This window comes from Chrysochloris asiatica, unplaced genomic scaffold, assembly GCF_000296735.1.
Source record: "Chrysochloris asiatica unplaced genomic scaffold, ChrAsi1.0 scaffold00351, whole genome shotgun sequence".
Lineage (NCBI taxonomy): Eukaryota > Metazoa > Chordata > Mammalia > Afrosoricida > Chrysochloridae > Chrysochloris > Chrysochloris asiatica.
The window spans coordinates 1,973,670-1,993,453 of NW_006408869.1; the positions used below are offsets into that span (position 1 = coordinate 1,973,670).

General features: G+C 35.9%; 1 protein-coding gene across 2 annotated transcripts in view; it reads left to right on the forward strand.

Annotated features, from left to right (window-relative positions):
* The window catches only part of NCAM2 (neural cell adhesion molecule 2), an 834,023-nt gene that overhangs the window by 673,070 nt on the left and 141,169 nt on the right, over positions 1-19,784 (forward strand). For both annotated transcript variants that reach the window (XM_006876060.1, XM_006876061.1), the window contains one exon: positions 16,319-16,492. In XM_006876060.1, coding sequence (XP_006876122.1) covers positions 16,319-16,492 — 174 coding nt within the window. The remainder of the gene's footprint in view (positions 1-16,318; positions 16,493-19,784) is intronic.

A 19,784-nucleotide genomic window follows, 5' to 3' on the forward strand; every position in this document is an offset into this window, starting at 1 on the left:
GCACCTAACAACAACAACAAGTGTGGTGCCATATAAGCACAAGTCTAATTTCAATTGCAAGGTTGGCAGTTCAAACTCACCAGCTGCTCCTCAGAAACCATATACAGGGTTGCCATGAGTCAAAACCAGTTCAATGGTTCTTAACAACATAATTTTAAAAATGCAGAATTATATCTTCTGGGTAGATCTTTTCTCCAAATTTTAGATGTAATATTCAACTGTTTAATTCCTGATGGCATCTTATAGGATAAGCACTGGGACCACAAGGTTGGTTTGAACCACTAGCTTGTCTATTCAAACTCACCACCTGCTATTCAGAAACCATGAGTTGGAAGTAACTGGATGGCACTTAATAACATCAATGTTAGTTCACTCTGACCTTTGATGTTTTTTTCTATAAATCTCTAAACAAATGCTTTGTCCCTCAGTGGATTCTGACTCATGGAATTCTTCATTCAGCATTCTTTAGAATCTCATTATCAACTTATCCTTTTTTTGCAGGTCAAGAATCTCATTGTTGTCTTCGAACTTATTTGTTTATTCCCATGATATGTTGAGTACCATTTGAAGTCATTTTGACACTAGTAGTGTAATAGATGTCCAGAGTTTGATTATTCTCATAACTTCAACCTCTATATTCTAGTTGGATTTTTTTCTCATTTGTCTGTTTTAATGTGGATTGTTGCACTATACTTTTCTCCTTACTTTAGCATATAAATTCTTATTCTCCAGCCATTTATTTCAAATAAAAGATATACATCATAATTAAGAAAGAAAAATCAAAGACTAATTCTCTTTAGCTTAAAGCCATTAAAATTTCAATGGCTTACCTTTCTTTTCAAAGAGCAAGATAAAGTGATTAAAAAGATCTAAGCACAAGGTCGGTTTGAATCATAAGGGTGACGGTTTAAACTCACCAGCTGCTCTTTGGAAACCCTATACAGGGTCGCCATGAGTCAAAACTGGCTCAAGGGCACTAAAAACAACAACAATAATCGTAATTTACAAGATCTAGCCCCTAAACTTCTTATCCCTACCTACCCTTGATTGTGATTCTTTCCTCATATTGAACTCCTTGCTCTTTCTTAAACACTCAGAGTACATCTATCTTATCTCTTTCACTTTTACGTCTAGAATTTTCCTGTGGATATTTTGATTTTCCTTCAAGTTACTTAATTATTTTTTAGACATTTTTTTATTGTGAATTGAGTGAAGAGTTACAAAGCAGATCATCAGTTTTGTATTAAACATATAATACACTTCATTTCTTTGCAATTATCTCAATGTAACATCACTTATCCCACATCCTCTGGTTTTGTATTTCCACTCCTTCTTTCTCCACCTTTTTGAATTTTGCCCTTAGGCAAATGCTGCCCTTTTTAGTATCAAATGGGTAACCATTCTGTGATGTGTGTACCTCAGTACAGTTCTACACCCTATATACCTGTCTATTACTTGGCTAGCAATTGAGTAGGGGGTGTTTATAGCTGACCTTATGGTTCACAATCCAGTGCTTATCCTACAGAGTCATTGTGCTCCATATTAATATTGGGCTGAGGTGGTATCTCATTATTATTTTGATGTGCATTTCTCTAATGGTTAATAATTGTGAGAATTTCTTCGTATATTTGTTGGCCACTTGCTTGTCTTCTTTGATGAAGAATCTGTTCAAATCCTCTCTGCCTGTTTTTTAATTGGATTTTTTGTTTTGTTTTGTTTTCCTTCTTCAGGTTTTGAACTTTTCTATAAAGTTTAGAGATTAGTTGTTTGTCTGATATGTCATTGCCAAAAACTCTTTTTTCCCAGTGAATGGGTTCTCTTTTAACTCTTTTGAAGAAATCTTTTGATTGACATTGTGCCTAATTGTTAGGAAGTCTCAGTCATCTAGTCTTGTCTTCTGCTGTTTATATGTTTTCAGTCATGTTTGATAAGGTATTTATGCCATGTACCAGAGTCTCCATAAGATTGTCCCTATTTTTTACATTGATTATCTTTATATTTCTAGGTTTTACTTTTAGATCTTTGATCCATCTTAAGTTCATTTTGGTATACAGTGTGAGATATAGGTCTTGTTTCATTCTTCTGCAAATGGATATTTAGTTTTGCTAACAAAGATACTATAGTTTCCTAGTTTAATGTGTTCCAAACTTTTGTCATAGGTCAGCTGGGGACAGGTGGATGGATGTACTACTTCTGGCTTCTCAGTTCTGTTTTATTTATTTATGTGCCCTTCATTGTACCAGTACTAGGATGTTTTGAAAACTGTGGCTGTGTAATAGGTTTTGATCAGGAAGTGAAATGCCTCCTCTTTTTTTGTTATTTTTCAATAATACTTTGCTTATCTGGGGTCACTTTCCTTTCCATATAAAGTTGGTGATTAGTTTTTATATCTCTTTAAAGAAAGATGTTACATTCTCAATTGGGATTTCCTGCTCTCTATATAGAGTCCTGGTGTGGCACTGTGGGATAAAGCATTGGTATGGAAGGTCAGTTTGAACAACAAAGTGGGCACTTCAAACTCATCAATCACTCCTTGGAAACCCTATACAGTGTTGCTATGAGTTGGAACCAACTCAGAGATACTTAACAGAAAAAATAACATACATTGTTTTGGGTAGCGCTGACATTTTCACGATAGTAAGTCATCCTAACCATGAGCATGATATATTCTTCCATTTTTGTAGGCATCTTTTAGTTTATTGTAGTAGTATTTTATAGTTTTCTTTGTATAGTTCTTTTGTTTCTCTGGTTACATTTATTCCTAAGTATTTCATCTTTTGGGTAGCTATTGTAAATGATATTGTTTTCAGAGTTCTTTTTATTTTATTTTTTTTCAGAGTTCTTTTTATTAGTATAAAGGAATCGAACTTTTAAAAAATGTTTTATTGTGAATTATGTGATAGTTTACATGGGAGAATATTGGCTTTACATTCATCCTATCGTATATTGTTACATTGCCTTGGTTACAATCCCCTCCATGCATCATCAACCAAACAAATGGTACAACCTGCAAGCCTCCTTCTGGTTGTCTGCACACAGCCCCTCTCTGGGTCTAGAGTTCCCAGCCACTCCATCTCTCCATGCCATCATCTCTGCCTCCATCGCTGGTGTCACTGTTTCTCTGGGTAGGGTCCCACACTCCGCTCTTCTCCATTGATGGTCCCAGGGCCTGCCACTCCTGGACTACAAAGTCAACCACTCCCCTCCTTTTGCTACAAGACATCTACCTTTACATTTCCTACCCTCACAGACAGTCCTGATAACAATTATTTACTATTGTACCACATGAGTGCTATCCACATCTCCTTTGATTAGTCCTGCCCAGACAGATTAGATACTACTCAGTTGAGATTCTACCTTCCTCCACACCCTCTGGATCTCGGCTCCCTCTTGAAAGCTTGTAAGGCAGTCACTTCTTGCCTTTGTAGCCTCCCCCCAACCCCATTTTGCATAGCCAATATCCAAGATACCCATCCCTGTCTACTCTTTGTATTGAAGGTGTGGGAATGATCCTCACTGCAAAGATTTGTACCTTTTTTTGAGCTACTGCATCCATAGGTGTAGGTCAAGTTCATCAAACTGCATCAAATTATTCTTTTTTTTCCTTTTCTTTCTTCTTCTAGTTGAGCTCTGATCATCCAGTCATTGAAGCCAGGTCAAGTGGGTATTATCTGCAAGTGTGTGTGTTATTGTGCATATGCCCTCTCTTCTTATCAGCTGGACGCTTTATTCTCCACTCTAGTCCTCTGTGGCTTGTCACTGATTCTGGACCCAGGTGTCCCAGGTCTTGCCAAACTCTGGCCAGCCATGTTTCCACCTGGGTTCACAGGAGTTTATTGAACATGGCTGGACTTAGCTCGCAGCTTCATTGCTGTTTTTCCTTCACTTCCCCTTATTGGTGACCAACATGGTCACCAGTCAGAGCACGTGTTTGCTCATGTATTCCCAGTGGGTCTGAGTCTTGGAAGGGGGGTTCCCCTGAGGGGACCTGACCACTTGCCTTGATGTCTCCTGGGTGAGCAACTTGCTTGTTCTTGTAGTAATCAGTCAGACCACTGTTATTGTTTTGTATTTTTCCTGTCTTTCTTTCTTTCAAGAAGAATCTTCTGCTCTTCTAGCTGCTCCAGGCTGGTCTACTTGTCCTTTCAAGTGGAAATTTCCCACCTCAGAAGATTCAGGATTCCAATTATGGTCTTATGTAATGCAGAGGCTCCACAGGAAGCCTCCTTGACTGGACACATTGTAGCTCCATTTTAGGTATTCCAATCCATTATAGGCAGAAGATGGACTTATAAGCTTCCTATGGTGATATGTCTGTCTATTTCTTTCTCTTCCCCTCAAATATCTGTTTTATAATGGTATGCCAGGGAAACCAAGATTCAAAAACCAGCCAAGCCATTTAACATTATTTCCCAACTTTCACCCATTCCAACATGTCTCAATCCCTGTATCCAAGAGCACTGTTGTTCCAAGGTTGTGCATACATCATTATTTACCTCTGTCCCACTTAGCCCATGCAAACCTGCCTAATTGTTTTCCCATTGACCTTGTTCTTCCATTCCCCTCCCCATTCTTGTGTATGGCCCTCCTTCCAAGCACCCAAAGGTAAAAGGGGGAACATAAAATAGCAAAACAGCAACAGCAAAAACAAAACAAAAACCCACCAAAACAACAACAACAACAAAACTAGATGGGATACTATAGTCTATGATCGCAGAAAGGGAGAGAATAAAAACAAAAAAATCTGTAGCCTAATATGAGTATAATTTTAATGTCCTCTTTCAGCTTCTTGCTTTCAAAGCTGCCTGATAAATTTCAAGATGACACTGTTGCTTGTTATGCTGTACGTTAGGATTTAATTTTCAGCCTGTTTTGTTTTTAAACTCTTTCCCTCTCCACAGCCCTTGTTCTGGCTTTTTCCCTATTGAAAAACAATTCAGGGCTGCCTCTTGGGCTGTGTATAGCTTTAAATGCTGAGAGTTTCTCTGTGTGTGTGTGTGGTAGAAGGGTTGGGGTTTGGGGTGTCCACTCACTCAGGCACCCCCTCTAGTCATCAGAATGGGGGTGGCCAAACATTTCAGGGTTTATGAACAGATAACAGAACAAAGCAAAACCGACAAAGTGTATTGCCCACCTTTGCTCCAAGTTTGCTGAAGCATTATTCCATTATGGGTCTGCTCCCCTGCTTGGTCTTGCCATATGGTCTCACCCAAGTTGTTGGCTCCGGGCCAGCGAGCTCGGACCATTAAAAAGTATGCGATTTCTTACTTCCACTGCAAGTTCCACTATCTATAAGCCTTCAAACTTTTTAAATATTCCTTACTATGTGGTTCAGAGTTTTGGAGCTCTGCCCTGAACCTGCTTTGCCTGGTATTCTGTGGTTTTGCTGATGGATAACTTCACTGCACCTCTACCCTAGCCCTACCTCCCCAAACTGCCTTTTTAAGTTCATCTTGTGCACTAAATCTTTCAATAAATTCCAATAATTTTCTCTCCAAGTGTTTAGGATATTCTATGTATAGAAACACATCAAATAGCCATGATACTATAAGTTACATGTTCAGCTGCTAATCAAAAGTTTAGTAGTTCAAGTCTACCTTGTGCTCCATGAAAGAAAGGTGAAACTTTCTGCTTAATAGCACACAGCCAGCGAGCCAGCAAGCCAGGGTCATATCAAGTTTTACTCCTTTTTTACAAGGTTGATGTTGTTGTTGTTAAGTGCCATCAAGTCAGTTCCAACCCATAGTGACCCTGTATAGGGTTTCTGAGGAGTGGCTGGTGAGCTTGAACCACTGACCTTGCCAGGTTGGTACCCTTTAATTTCCCTATCTTCCAATATAGGTCACTAAGACTTCTAAATCAATACTGAATAGGAGTGGTGTCAAAGGACATTGAGAGTGCAATTGTTTATTTATTTTATATGTTTTTGGTGTTCTTAAGTGCCTTCCAGTTGGTTTAGACCCATAGCTACCCATATAAGAAGCAGCTGGAGGGTTTGAACTGCTGAATTTGAGGTTAGCAATCTGGTATTTACTTTACAGTATCACACAGGACTCCAGTTCCATATTATTGTTGTTGTTAAGTGCCGCTTAGTCAATTCCAACTCATGGAAACCAATACATAGGGTTTCTTAGAAGTAGATGGTGGGTTTGAACTACTGACGTTGTTTTCTGTATGTTGTTGTTGTTAGGTGCCATCTAGTCAGTACTGACTCATAACAACACTATGCACAACTGAATGAAATGCTGCCTGGTCCTGTGCCAACCTTATAGTTATTGCTATATTTGAGAGTATTGCTGCTGTCAGTGTGCCAATCCATCTTGTTTTGTGTCTTCCTATTTATCTGTGACACTCTACTTTAACAAATACAATATCATTCTCCAGGGACTACTCCCACCTGATAATATGTCTGAAGTATGAGAGACACAATCTGGTCATACTGGCTTCCAAGGACTATTCTGATGTACTTCTTCCAACAATACAGGGTACTTTTAATATTCTCCTCCAACATTACAGCTCAAATGCATCATTTATTTTACAGTCTTCCTTATTCATGGTCTAACTTTCTCATGCATATGACGGTATTGAAAATTCCATGGATTGGGCCAGTCCTTAAGCTGACATCTTTGCTCTTGAACATTTACAGATGTTTTGTGCAGCAGATTTGCCTAATGCAATACATGGTTTGATTTCTTCACTGCTGCTTCCATGAGTGTTGATGGTTGATCTGAGAAAAATGAAATATTTGACTATTTCAATATTTTCTCCATTTATATGAATGTTGTTTATTGGTGAAAAATCTTCCGATGGTGAAGATTTTTGTTTTCTTTACAATGACAAGGAACCCATACCAAAGGCTGTGGTCTTTGATCTTCATCAGTAAATATTTTAAGTCCTCTTCATTTTCAGCAAGCAAGCTTGTATCATTTGCATATCACAATTTGTTAATGAAGTTTCCTCCAATCCTGATGCCACATTTTATTCATATAATCCAGTTTCTCAAATTATTTGTTCAGTATACAGATTGAATAAATCCAGTGAAAGAATAGAACGATGGCACAAACCTTTATTCATTTTAAACCATTCAGTGTTCCCTTGTCACGTTCGAACAATTGCATCTTGGTCTGTGTACACGTTCCTCATAAGCACATTTAAGTATCTGGAATACCCATTTCTCACAATCTTGTCCATAGCTTGCCATGATTGACACAGACTAAAGACTTTGCACAGTCAGTAAAGCACAGGTAAGTATCTTTCTAGTATTTTCTGCTTTCAGCCAAGATCTATCTGATGTCAGGAATGATAGGCCCCATTCCACGTCCTTTTCTGAATCTGGCTGGAACCTCCAGAAGTTCTCTGGCAGTATTTGGTTGCAGCCCTTTTTGTATTATCTTTAGTACAACTTTACTTACATGGGATATCAATGATATTGTCTGATGATTTCTGCATTCCATTTGGGTCACCTCTCTTTGTAATGGGAACAAATAAATATTCCAATCAATTGTCAAGTTGTTGTCTTCCAAATTTCTTAGCACAGATGAGTATCTCCAGTGCCTCATCAGTTATTTGAAAGGTATTAATTTGCGTTCCATCTATTCTCAGTGACTTGTTGTTTTTCAATTCCTTTGGTGCACTTGGACTTCTTCCTTTAGGATTATTGAACCTTGATCACCTACTACCTCTTGAAATGGTTGAACATCAACCATATTAATACACAGTGACTCAGTGTAATTATTCCATCTTCTTTTGATGCTCCCTGCATTATTCAGTATTTTACCCATGGACTCTTTCAATACCACAAGTCGAGGCTTGAATTTTATCTTCATTTCCAAATGCTGAGCATATTCTTCCCTTTTGGTTGTCTAACTCCAGATCTTTACACATTTAGTTAGAACATTTGAGTTTTTATTCTTGAGCTGACCTTTGAAATTTTTTGTTCAGCTCTTGTACCTCTTTCCATTTGCCTTAGCATCTCTACACTGGAAAGCAAGTTTCAGAGTCTATTCTGACACCCATTTTAGTCTTTTCTTTCTTTCTTTCCTTCTTAAGGATTTTTTGCTTTCTTCCTGTATGATGTTCTTGATGTCTTCTGGTCTTTGGTCTTTAGTGTCCTTGTTGGCGTATGGATGTTACCCTATTACAGACAGCATTGTATTTCATGACTGATATGTTCTTTTTGATGATGACTGCTATGCCATTCCTCTTCAATTTTTCATTGCCAGTGTAAGATACAATATGACTGTCAGATTCAAAATGGCCAATACAATTTCATTTCAGCTCACTAATGTCAAGGAAATCAATGTTTATGCATTCCATTCCATATGTGCCAATTTTTCCAAGATTATCTTCATACATTCCATGTTCCGATTGTTAATGGATATTTGCAGCTGTTTCTCTATATTTTGAGTTTTGCCCCATCAGCTAATAAAGATCCCAATGGCTTTACTCCATTTGCATCATCACGATCAACTTTACTTTGAGGAAGCAGCTCTTTTCAGTCACATTTTGTGTGCCTTCCAACTTGAGAGACTCATCTTCTGGCACTATATCTAACGATATTCTGGTACTCTTCGTTGTGCTTCAAGATTCAATATTCTGGTGCTGACAGTGTTCCATTGCTATTCGTGAAGTTTTCAGTGACTAAATATTTGGAAGTAACCCATCTCCCTTCTTCGTAGTTTGTCTTTGTCTGGATTCTCAGCTGTCTACCATAGGTGATCCTTCTGGTATTTAAAACACCTATGGCATAACTTCCAGAATCATAGCAACACGCAAGCTACCAGAATCTGAAAAACTGACAGATAAGTGGTGGTGTGTTCTGTATATATCCTTTAATTATATTTAGGATTGTTCCTTCTATTCCTATTTTGTTGAGTGTTTTTATCAGGAATAGGTGTTGGATTTTGTCAAATGACTTTTCTACTTTAATAGATATGGTCATGTGGTTGTTTTCCTTATGTTGTGGATTATGCTGCTTGTTTTTCTAATATTAAACTACCCTTCATGCCTGGTGTAAATCCTACTTGGTTATGATCTGGTTTTTCTTATATGTTGAATTCTATTGGTTAGTATTTTGTTGAGACTGTTTTCATCTATATTTTGTAGATATTGATGTTGCTGTTATTAAATGCGGTTACATTCCAACACATAGCATCCTGGTGTAGGTTTTCCAAATAGCAGCTTTGAACCACCAACCTTACAGTTCAACCACAGTGCCAAACCTTGCTGGATAATTTCTTTTTTAACAGTGACTTTGCCTGGTTTTGTTATTATACTTACACTTTCTTCATAAAATAAATTCAGGAATTTTCTATCCTTCCCTATGTTGTGGAATATTTTTAGTAGAATTGATGTCAAGTGTTCCCTGAATGTTTGATGTAACCCACCAGTAAACTCATGAACTCAGATATTTTTTGTTGTTGTCGGGAGTTTTTATAAATTATATGATCAATTTATTCTTTTGACATAGGCTGTTAAAGTTTTCAACTTCAGTCTGTGTTAATTTGGGTATGTAGTATGTTTCTAGGAATTGTTCTACAGTTTTTAATTTTTTGGAGTACAATTCTTAATAGTATTTAATTTTTTTCTATTTTCGTTGGCTCTATTATGACTTAACCTATTTCACTTCTTATTTATGTTATTTACATCTTCTTTTTCTTTGTTAGATTTGCTGCTAGTTTGTCAATTTCATTAATTCTTTTGGAGAACAAACTTCTTATATAGTTTGCATTTTTCTGTTGTTTATCTTTTTACATTTTCATTTAATTTTTGCTATAATCCTTGGTATTTATTTTATTCAGGTGACTGTAGGCTTACTTTGCTGCTCTTTTTCAAAATGTTATAGATGTTAACTTGTTGATTTTGGTTATTTCCTCTGTTTGGATGTGTGTGTTTATAGCTATCAATTACCCTTTGAGTACTACATTTGGTGTTTCCCAAAGGTATGTTATATTATGTTTTTTCCTTCATTTGATTCAAGGATTTTTTTTTTTAAGTTCATTTTTTATTTCTTCTATTACCCAGTACTTTTAAAGCAATTTTCATGTGTTTTCCCACTTGATCTTCTTATTGATTTCTAATTTTGTAGCATTTGAGAAGATGCTTTATAACATTTCAGTGATTTTAAATTTCTTAAGTCTGTTTTGTGGCCTATTATATGGTCTATTCTACAGAATGTTCCATGTGCACTGGAAAAGAAGATGTATTATACTGTTTTGTGGTTGAGTCCTTGTATATCTATGAGGTCAAGTTGGTTGATTGTATTGTTTAGTTCTTCAATGTCTGTTTTGAATTTGTCATTATTCTATCCTTCATTGAAAGTGATATATTAAAACCTCCTACTATAATGAGTGGCACTGTAGGATCAGCACTGGAGTAGGAATAACAAGGTCCACAGTTCAAAACCACGAGCTGCTCCTTGGAAACCCTATACAGGTTCTCTATGAGTCACAACTGTCTCGACAGCACTTAGAAAAAAAATAACTATTATTGTAAAATTGTGTATTTAATTTTTAAATTCTGTTAGAGTTTGATTTTTTGAATTTTCATTTGGAGAATAGATATTTATTATGTTTATGCCCTCTTATTCAATTGACTCTGTAGTCAATATATAATGCTCTTCCTTGCCTTTTTTTTCTGGTTTTTAGTTTGAAATCAATTTATGCACTCAGTGTCACTATAACAGAATTGCCACAAGTGGGTTGCTATAATGAAGAGAAATGTATTTTCTCAAAGTTTAAGATTGGAAGTTCAAAATTGAGGTGTCTGGCCATAAGACAAGCTTTTGTCTATCTAGTACAGGGGAAAATCTTAGCTTCAGCATCTCTAGCATTCTCTTTATTCCCTGGAGAGTTCCATGTAGCATTTATTCATTTCCCATTCATGCTTGCTTGCTTGCTTGGTTCTGAATATCTCAAAATTGATTGAGACAAAACCTATATTGATATTACCCCATTATTTTAACAAATGAACCCATATTCTTAAATGTGATTATGTCCACATGTGTGTTGTTGTTATGTGCCTTAGAGCCAATTTTGACTCACAAACTACCCTGTAAATGAAACTGATACTCAATAAATTTTAGTTGCACAGAATCATGCAGTGACTCCAGAGTTTGCATGTATCTGACTTGAAGATAATTGCACCAGCTTTTTCCTAACAAAAATTTCTAAGGTGAACTTGGATATGCTACCCCATTGCCTATTATCTAAGCACCCTGGTAGCATGGTGGTTATGGGTAGGGCTGCTAACCTCAAGATCAGCAGTTCGAAACTACCAGCTGTTCTGCTGGAGAAAGATGAGGCTTTCTGCTACTGCAAAGATTTTCAGCCTCAGAAACCCTATGCAGGGTCACTGTGAGACTGGACCAACTCACCCAGCACACAACAACATATTTATCTGACTAAACCCTTGACAGATGTCAATGAATGCAAACCAGATGATAATAATGCATATAATGACTAACATTTACTAAATGCTTAGTCTGTAGCTAGTTGTTTTAAGTCCTTTACATTCTTTAGTACTCATAAACACTGTAATGACAAGTACCATTCTAGCCCTAGTATTAACAGAAAACTGACATTTTCATAAGGTGCATTGACTTGTGTAATCATATAGTTGACAAATTAACAAAGATACATCTTAGACCTACAGATTTTGATGTTAATATAGTAAAGGCTATTAATCTAAATAATAACACTAGGAAATAAGCAAGAAAAGTTTAAATTAAAAATACGTGTTTCATGTTAACTATATATCCATTCATTAATTCATATAGTGATGGTGGACATTAGTTACTACTAAGGGAGCTGAGAATTAGTTTAGAAGAAAATGCCAATAATGAAGAAGCACTCTGTATATGGACTCAAAGAGCTTCAAACAATTTGAAAAGTTGTGCTTGATAGTCTTTTATAACATGAGTTTCTACTTTTCTACTTGCATACACTCAGTTAAGATAGTAAAACTAGGATCTTGAAAGTATGATTTCAGTACCTAGGCTTGATGAGGAACCTCTTCAGGGAAGTAATGTCATTAAAATGGTACTTTAGAAAGATTGATTTTGTATTTACATGCCCAGTGGATTGAAACCTGATAAGGCAATCAATAAAAAAGGAAGCTAAGAATCACTAATGGCATTGCAGGCAAAAGTAGATAGTGCCTGCATTTGGAAATGCAGTGGAAGAGATGGGTAGAAGAATTATGAAAGAGGAATAATGAACATAATTTGGAGACTACTTTTGATATGCAAAGGAAATTGGAATCAATTATGGATTTAATTACAAAATAATTCTGAAAGTGAAGAGAATTTAGAAATGTTAATTCTGAGCATATAAGATATCATTCACTAGGGAATTTTTTGTATCTTTATTTATTATTTTTAATTATTTATGTATCCTATAAATAAAATATTTCTTGTGGAATTAGTATTTTTTAGTCACTTTGATCAGTCTTACATCTATGTAGATAGGTAAATGTGTGTGAGTAAAATATTTTGTCTCTGTCCTCAAGAAACTAATAATTTTTTAGACAGAAAGTGGTTGGAAATACAATTATCAAATGTAGAAAGAAACATGTTTAGAAATTGACTGTCACTACAAGTCATAATAAGGTTTTTCCTTTTAATCACATGGTTGAAAGAAGTAAATATAAAGGAAAAACCTTTGTAAGAGTAAAAGTCAGCTGGCCTGAAACTAACCTCTGTAGATAGAGGCTAGTGTGTACTGGTGTGACACTGTAGGATAAGCACTTGGCTGCTAACTGCATATTGGCATTTCAGACCCACCAGCCACTCCTCAGAAACCTTATACATGGTTGCTATGAGTTAGAACCAACTTGTTAATATTTAACAACAACAATATAGATTAAAAAAAAAAAAGATACACTTTGGCCTATGAGTCAGTGACAACATTTTTGTCTAAGAAAAAAAGTTCTTATTTCTTTATAGGCACACCATGCCTAGAAGTAGAGCTTAGCAAATAGTACATAACAACAGTTAACGTATTTTAAAAAGTCTGTACATGTTATATAGGTAAAATTGAGATCCCAAAGACAAAAAATATCCCACTCTTCCTTCAGTGTATACTACCTTCTCTTTTCAAATATGTTCTAATATGTTTTCAAAATGAAAATTAAAATTGCTTTGATGTCCATTTTAGACTTAATAGACATTAGAGAATCACTCATCATAGCATGAAGAATGTACAATAGGGCTAAGAACAAACCATGTTTAGAGTTTGTTTGTCTTTCTTTACAGCAAACTGTGTATCATATATCTACATATATATAGATTTAACTTATGGAATACAGAGATATGATAATTATGATAGTATTTTGTATGACATCTTAAATCGATTATTTAGATGACTTAAATTTTTTTTCCAGATAAGATTTTAATAGCAGTATGAATTTTGGATGTATCACTATTCTGCAGATACATTTCTGAGCCTTAGAATGATAACCTAATACACTTCATATGAGCTCTAAATAATTTACTTTTACTCATTAAATATAAAATACATACTACTGAGTTTCTTTACCATGTTCACATCCAAAGGCCGTAAACCAGTCCTGTTGGTACTTCCCCAGTGTCACTGGAAAAGCATAGTGTATGACATCTGCAATGCTCTTTTGTTTTTCAACTCTAGCAAATGAAGCACATTTGACTTCAGAGATCCTTGCATGAATATTTGATTGATATCAGAACAGAAGGTAGCATTTATGACATTTTGTTCAATCACGTATTTTTTTGCAAAGTTAATACACACAATTATAAATTTCTCTTCTTAATTTCATTTTCTGAAAATACGCATATTTTTCCTTTTCTAAACTTTAAGATTATTTCAAATATAATATTGAAAAGAAAAAAGAAGTTATTTTAGTGAGTAGCTTATCTTTTAATCTTTACATCTGGTATAGAGAATTCATTAATTTCCACAATGAGATTTACTTTATTTTCTTCTCCTTCTTGTTCTGATTTTCAGATATTTTTTCAGGAAGTTGTGTGCATTATTTTATTAAGTTTTATATTCTTGTTGTTGTTTCAAGGTACCATGGCATCCTTACTGTCTCATAGCCATACTATGTACAACAGAACAAAACACTGCCCTGTCCTGCATCAACCTCACAACTGTTGTTACACTTGAGTCCATTGCTGCTGCCACTGCACCAATTTGTCTCGTTAGGGGTCTTCCTCTTCTTCGCTGACCCTGGGAATACCATGCATGATGTCTTTCTCCTGGGTCTCTCCTGATAATATATGTCTGAAGTATGATAGCCAAAGTCTGGCCATTCTGGTTTCTAAGAATCATTCTGGCTACAATTCTTTTAACAGAAAGTTGTCTTTTCTTTCAGCAGTCCATGGTACATTTTATATTCTCCAACACCATAACTGAAATTAATCAATTATTCTATGGTCTTCTTTATTCTTTGTCTTGCTTTCAAATGCATATGAGGTTATTAAAAATACCATGTTTTGCAACAAGCCCATGTTAGTTCTCAAACTGACATATTTACACTTGATCACTTTAAGAAGTTTGTTGTTGTTTTTATGTGCCGTGGAGTCGGTTCCTACTCATAGCGACCCTGTACAGGGTTTCCAAGGTTGTAAATCTTTACTGGAGCAGAAGGCCTCATCTTTTTCCCCGTGGAACAGCTGGTAGTTTCGACCTGCTGACCTTTTGGTTCACAGCCTGATTCATACATAATGTAATGTAATACATCATTTGATTTCTCAACTGCTGCATCCATGAGTATTGATGGTTGATCTTAGCAAATGAAGTCTTGTTGTTGTTGTCAGGTGCCATCGAGTCGGAACCAACCCATAGCGACTCCTTGCACAGCAGAACAAAACAATGTCCGATCCTGGGCCAACCTCACTACCGCTGTCACACTTAACGCCATCAGTGATGCCACCTGGCTGATCCATCTCATTGGGGGTCTTCCTCTTTTTCTCTGACCCTCCATCTTACCCAGCATGACATCATTCTCTAGCGACTGTTCTCTCCTGACAATATGTCCAAAGTATGAGAGACGAACCTTAGCCATCCTAGCCTCTTTTCTCCCTTTATCTTGATGTTATTTATTGGTCCAGTAGTGAAAATTTTTGTTTTCTTTATATTGAGGCGCATTCTATATCAAATGCTGTGGTCTTTGATCTTTATCAGTCAGTATTAAAAGTCCTCTTCTTGTTCAGAAATCAAGGTTGTATCATCTGCATATTGCACATTGTTAATAAGTCTACCTCCAATTCTGATGCCATATGCTTCTTCATATGTTCCAGTTTCTTAAATTATTTGTTCAGCATACAGATTGAATAAATATAGTGAAAGAATGCAACCCTGGTGCACACCTTTCCTAATTTTAAATCATTCAGCGCTCCCTTGTTCTGTTCAAAAACTGCCTCTAGAGCTACATACAGGTTCCTCATGAGCACAAGTAAGTTTCCAGAATAATCATTCTATGCAATGTTATCTATAGTTAGTCATGATCCACACAATTGAAAGCCTTTGCATAGTCAAGATCCATCTGACATCAGCAGTGATAGGCCTAGTTCCACATCCTTTTCTGAATTTGGCCTGAACCTCTGGAAGCTCCCTGTCAATGTACTGCTGCAAAACGTTTTTGAATTATCTTTAGCAAAGACTTGTTTTAATTTTTATCCAGTATTTGCATATGAGAAATTGATGGTCTTCTTAGAGTCTGTTGCTCATTTGTTCTTTTTGTGGATGATATGGAGCTTTTCCATAGTCTCTTTGCACAGAAGTAGTCAATTTAATTTCAGTGTATTTCACTGATGAGGTCCATGTGTATAAAGAACTTTATATTGTTTTTAAAATGTGTTTGCAATGAAGAAGTCTTTGTTTCTGCAAAGTTGTCTTTCTGTCTCTTACCTCCCATATAAATATTTACATGCCCTTACACATATAAACAGACACATATGGGAACTTGTTTTCATTAGGTGTATAAAATATTAAACATCATATTATAAAGAAAAAAAAGCAGAAATAAAATTATTCCATCAATAAATGATATTTATTGTTGAATACTGAATCCTGGTGTGGTGTTGTTGGATAAGCATTGTACCTCAAGTTTGGTTTGAACTGCAAAGTCGGTGGTTCAATTTTGAATATTGTTAATATGCTATGATAAAAACAATTGACCTGTGTAAACTTTCTTCAGGTATTTATGCAAGTTTTGGAATTATAATATATTATGCAACATAGGCAGAACTTTTTCTGTATTCCTAATTCTCAAAACATCATAAGTCTTAATGGTATTCATGTTACCTGGGTTATGTTCTATTTTATTTGTTTCTGCATAGATGTACCCTCCAGTCCCTATGGAGTGAAGATTATTGAGCTGTCACAGACCATGGCCAAGGTTTCCTTTAACAAGCCGGACTCCCATGGAGGTGTGCCTATTCATCACTATCAAGTGGATGTCAAAGAAGTGGCATCAGAAACCTGGAAAATAGTACGCTCCCATGGAGTTCAAAGTGAGTCTGTGATTTTAAAAATGTATTGATTAATTCAAGCTGATTTTAAACATAGCTGTGTGATTAGCATTTTATTTTATTTCATCGTTTACATTTTTATATAGAAGATCTCGAGTAGGAAATACATTTCTACTACCCTTATTTAAGTTAGTAGAAAAGTTTAAAGAGTGCTAATAGGAATGAGTTTTGAGAATAATTTTTAAAAAGAATGGGGAGTTTTCATCTTTAATACAGATGGAAAAAGTATAATAGATCATTTATAATTTGGGTAATGGGAAAAATTACTAATATGTTGTATTTGATGACAAACTATTCTGAACTGTGTTTTTCATTTATTAAATATACCATAAGTAGGTTATAAGTCATATTGTAGATGGTTTTTATATACACTTATAATACTATCAGAGGATCCCTGGGAGAATAGTGGGTTACACGTTTGGCTACTTACTGCAAGGTCAGCAGTTTGAATCCACCTAAGGGAGAAAGATGAGATTTTTCTGAGCCCATAAAGATTTGCAATCCCAGAAACCCTATAGAGGGCCGCTATGAGTTGGAAATGACTCCATGGCACAAAACCACCAACACTACCACCATAACACTTTTGAGTGTCTTTATAGTGTTACAAGTATGAAAAGGAATAAGAACCCCCAACAAGACGGATCGACACAGTGGCAGCAACAATGAACTCCAATGCAGCAATAATTGTTAGGATGGTGCAGGACAGGGCAGTATTTCATTCTATAGTCCATAGGATCACTATGTATTGGAACCATGTTAATGCCACATAACAACAATAACACTGTAACATTGTATATAAATACTGTCTACTAAAATGTATTTCTTAAAAATATATTTGGAAACCTAAATTGTTAATACCAAATATGTCATTATGAATAAGAGACTTGGCTAATTTTGAGAAGTCAAATGATATACAAAACTTACATTTGATATATAAATATTTCACTTATGTAGAAATTCATCATTTTGTGACAATGTGGTTTGTTTTCACATTGGAGAAGGTATTGAAACAGGAAATAATCATACATAATCAGGTGAACATTGCACTCCACTGAGTCGTCTAAGTGTTAGCAACAATGGTAAGTCATTTATAATGCTTCTCCATTGCTGATCCATTGAAGGGAAGATGGAAATATATCCTAAAGAAAAAGCAAAACGAAATGATCCTAGTGTAGTTGTTGCTAATACCTACTTGTTTTCAGTTTTCACTGACAGCAACTAATCAATCAGTCATCAAGCACGTACTACCTACTTCCTATAATACCAAAACTAGTTGAGCTGTTATTGTTTAATGACCAGTAATTTTGTTTAGTTCATTTTTATACACACACCATATTTTTTAAAGAATTTTTGATGTAGATAATGCCTACAGATTATTGAGTAAGTAGAGTGAAGAATTTAAAAGTAAGAAAAATCATCATCCTGATTACAGTATGTTTTATTTTGTTAAGAGAGAACAAAAGGAAGGAAGGGTAAAGAAATATGAAATCTTTTTTTTTTTTTTCTGATACTGTAGAACCCTTCAATATAGGGCTTTGCATAACTATGAAGAAAGTAATGTGTACTCTCTATGTAATAGGAAGGAAACTTAGCAGCAAACCTGATTACTCTGGTAGACTCATTCTTCAGAATTCCTATAAGGTTGCAACCCTTTGGAGAATTTATTTTAAACATCTTGATCTGCTACATTAATCAAGATCAGAAATCTGACTTTGTGTCATATGCATATATGGACTCCTGGTGTGGCACTGTAGGATCAGAACTGGACTGTGAACCACAAAAGCCGCAGTTCAAACCCACTAGCTGTTCCTCAGAAACCCTATTATTGTGGTTAAGTGCCGTCCATTGTGTCAGTTCCAACTCACAGTGACCCCCTGTATAGGGTTTCTGAGGAGTGGCTGGTGAGCTTGAACCACCGACCATGCAACACAAACTGACTTTGTAGTCTGGCGCATTAACCCACAGCATCATACCAGGACTTCAGTAACCCTATACATGGTTGCTATTAGTTAGAACTGACTTGACAGCACTTAACAACAACTATACACACACACACACACACACAGAAATTAAGAGAGTAAGTGAGTCCTGGTGTGGCACTGTGGGTTAATGTGTCACACTGCAAAGCCATTTGAACTGCATGGTCAGTGGTTCAAGCTCACCAGCCACTCCTCAGAAACCTTATACAGGATCGTTATGGGTCAGAATCAACTCGACGACACTTAACAACAACATACATATATATATAGATAGATAGATAGATAGATAGATAGATAGATAGATAGAGACTCCTGGTGTGCCACTGTAGGATCAACACTGGACTATGAACCACAAGGTCAGCAGTTCAAACCCACTAGCTGTTCCTTGGAAACCATATTAGGGTTGCTATGAGTCAACAGCACTTAACATAAATGTCATTATTGTTGTTAAATATATGTTATATGTTGTTGGTAAGTGCCATCGCGTTGGTTCCAACTCATAGTGAACCTGTATACAGTGTCTGAGAATTGGCTGGTGAGCTCAATTTGCCAACCTTGAGGCTCAGACTGACCTTGCAGTCCTGTACATTATTCCGCAGTGCCACACCATATATATATATATGTGTGTGTGTGTGTGTGTGTGTGTGTGTGTATTAGGAATAACCCTTTAAAATATTTATTAAAATACATATATAAAATCAAAGCAAATTCATTCATTTATAATGAGGAATCAACAATTATGGAATTCAGAATTGTGTGTCAAACTTAGCTTGACCGTAATTCTCAGTGGCTTGGCAGTTATGATGTAGTCCTTCTCTGTGATGAGATCTTATATAATATAATCACCTCTATGTTGAGATCTGTTATGAGCAATCAATCAATTTAAAGGGCGTGTCCTTGAGGCTATGGTCTATTGTCAACATATATGGACATCTTGCAAAACTTTCTTGACCTTTGCTGGATCTGGATTCTGCATCTGACTCATCATTGTCTGATGTCCATTTCTTTGTACTTGAGTCAGAGATCTGCTGTAATACATTCTGTTCCTAGGATTTGTTCTCTTTTGTCCTGGTGAAGAGCATACCTTCTCGCCTGCCATCCTTTTAGTCTTATGCTTCCAAAGCCAGTTTCCCACTACTTGACGTGTCAAATTTGTGTTAGTTAGCCGCTGCAGCAACGTAAGTTAGGAGAAGCCTACTGTGTGATATCTGACACACTAACTTGGAAATTACCAACCGTTACAACCCTATGACCCATTCACTTGAAATAAATATTCCTTTTTATATTTATTTATT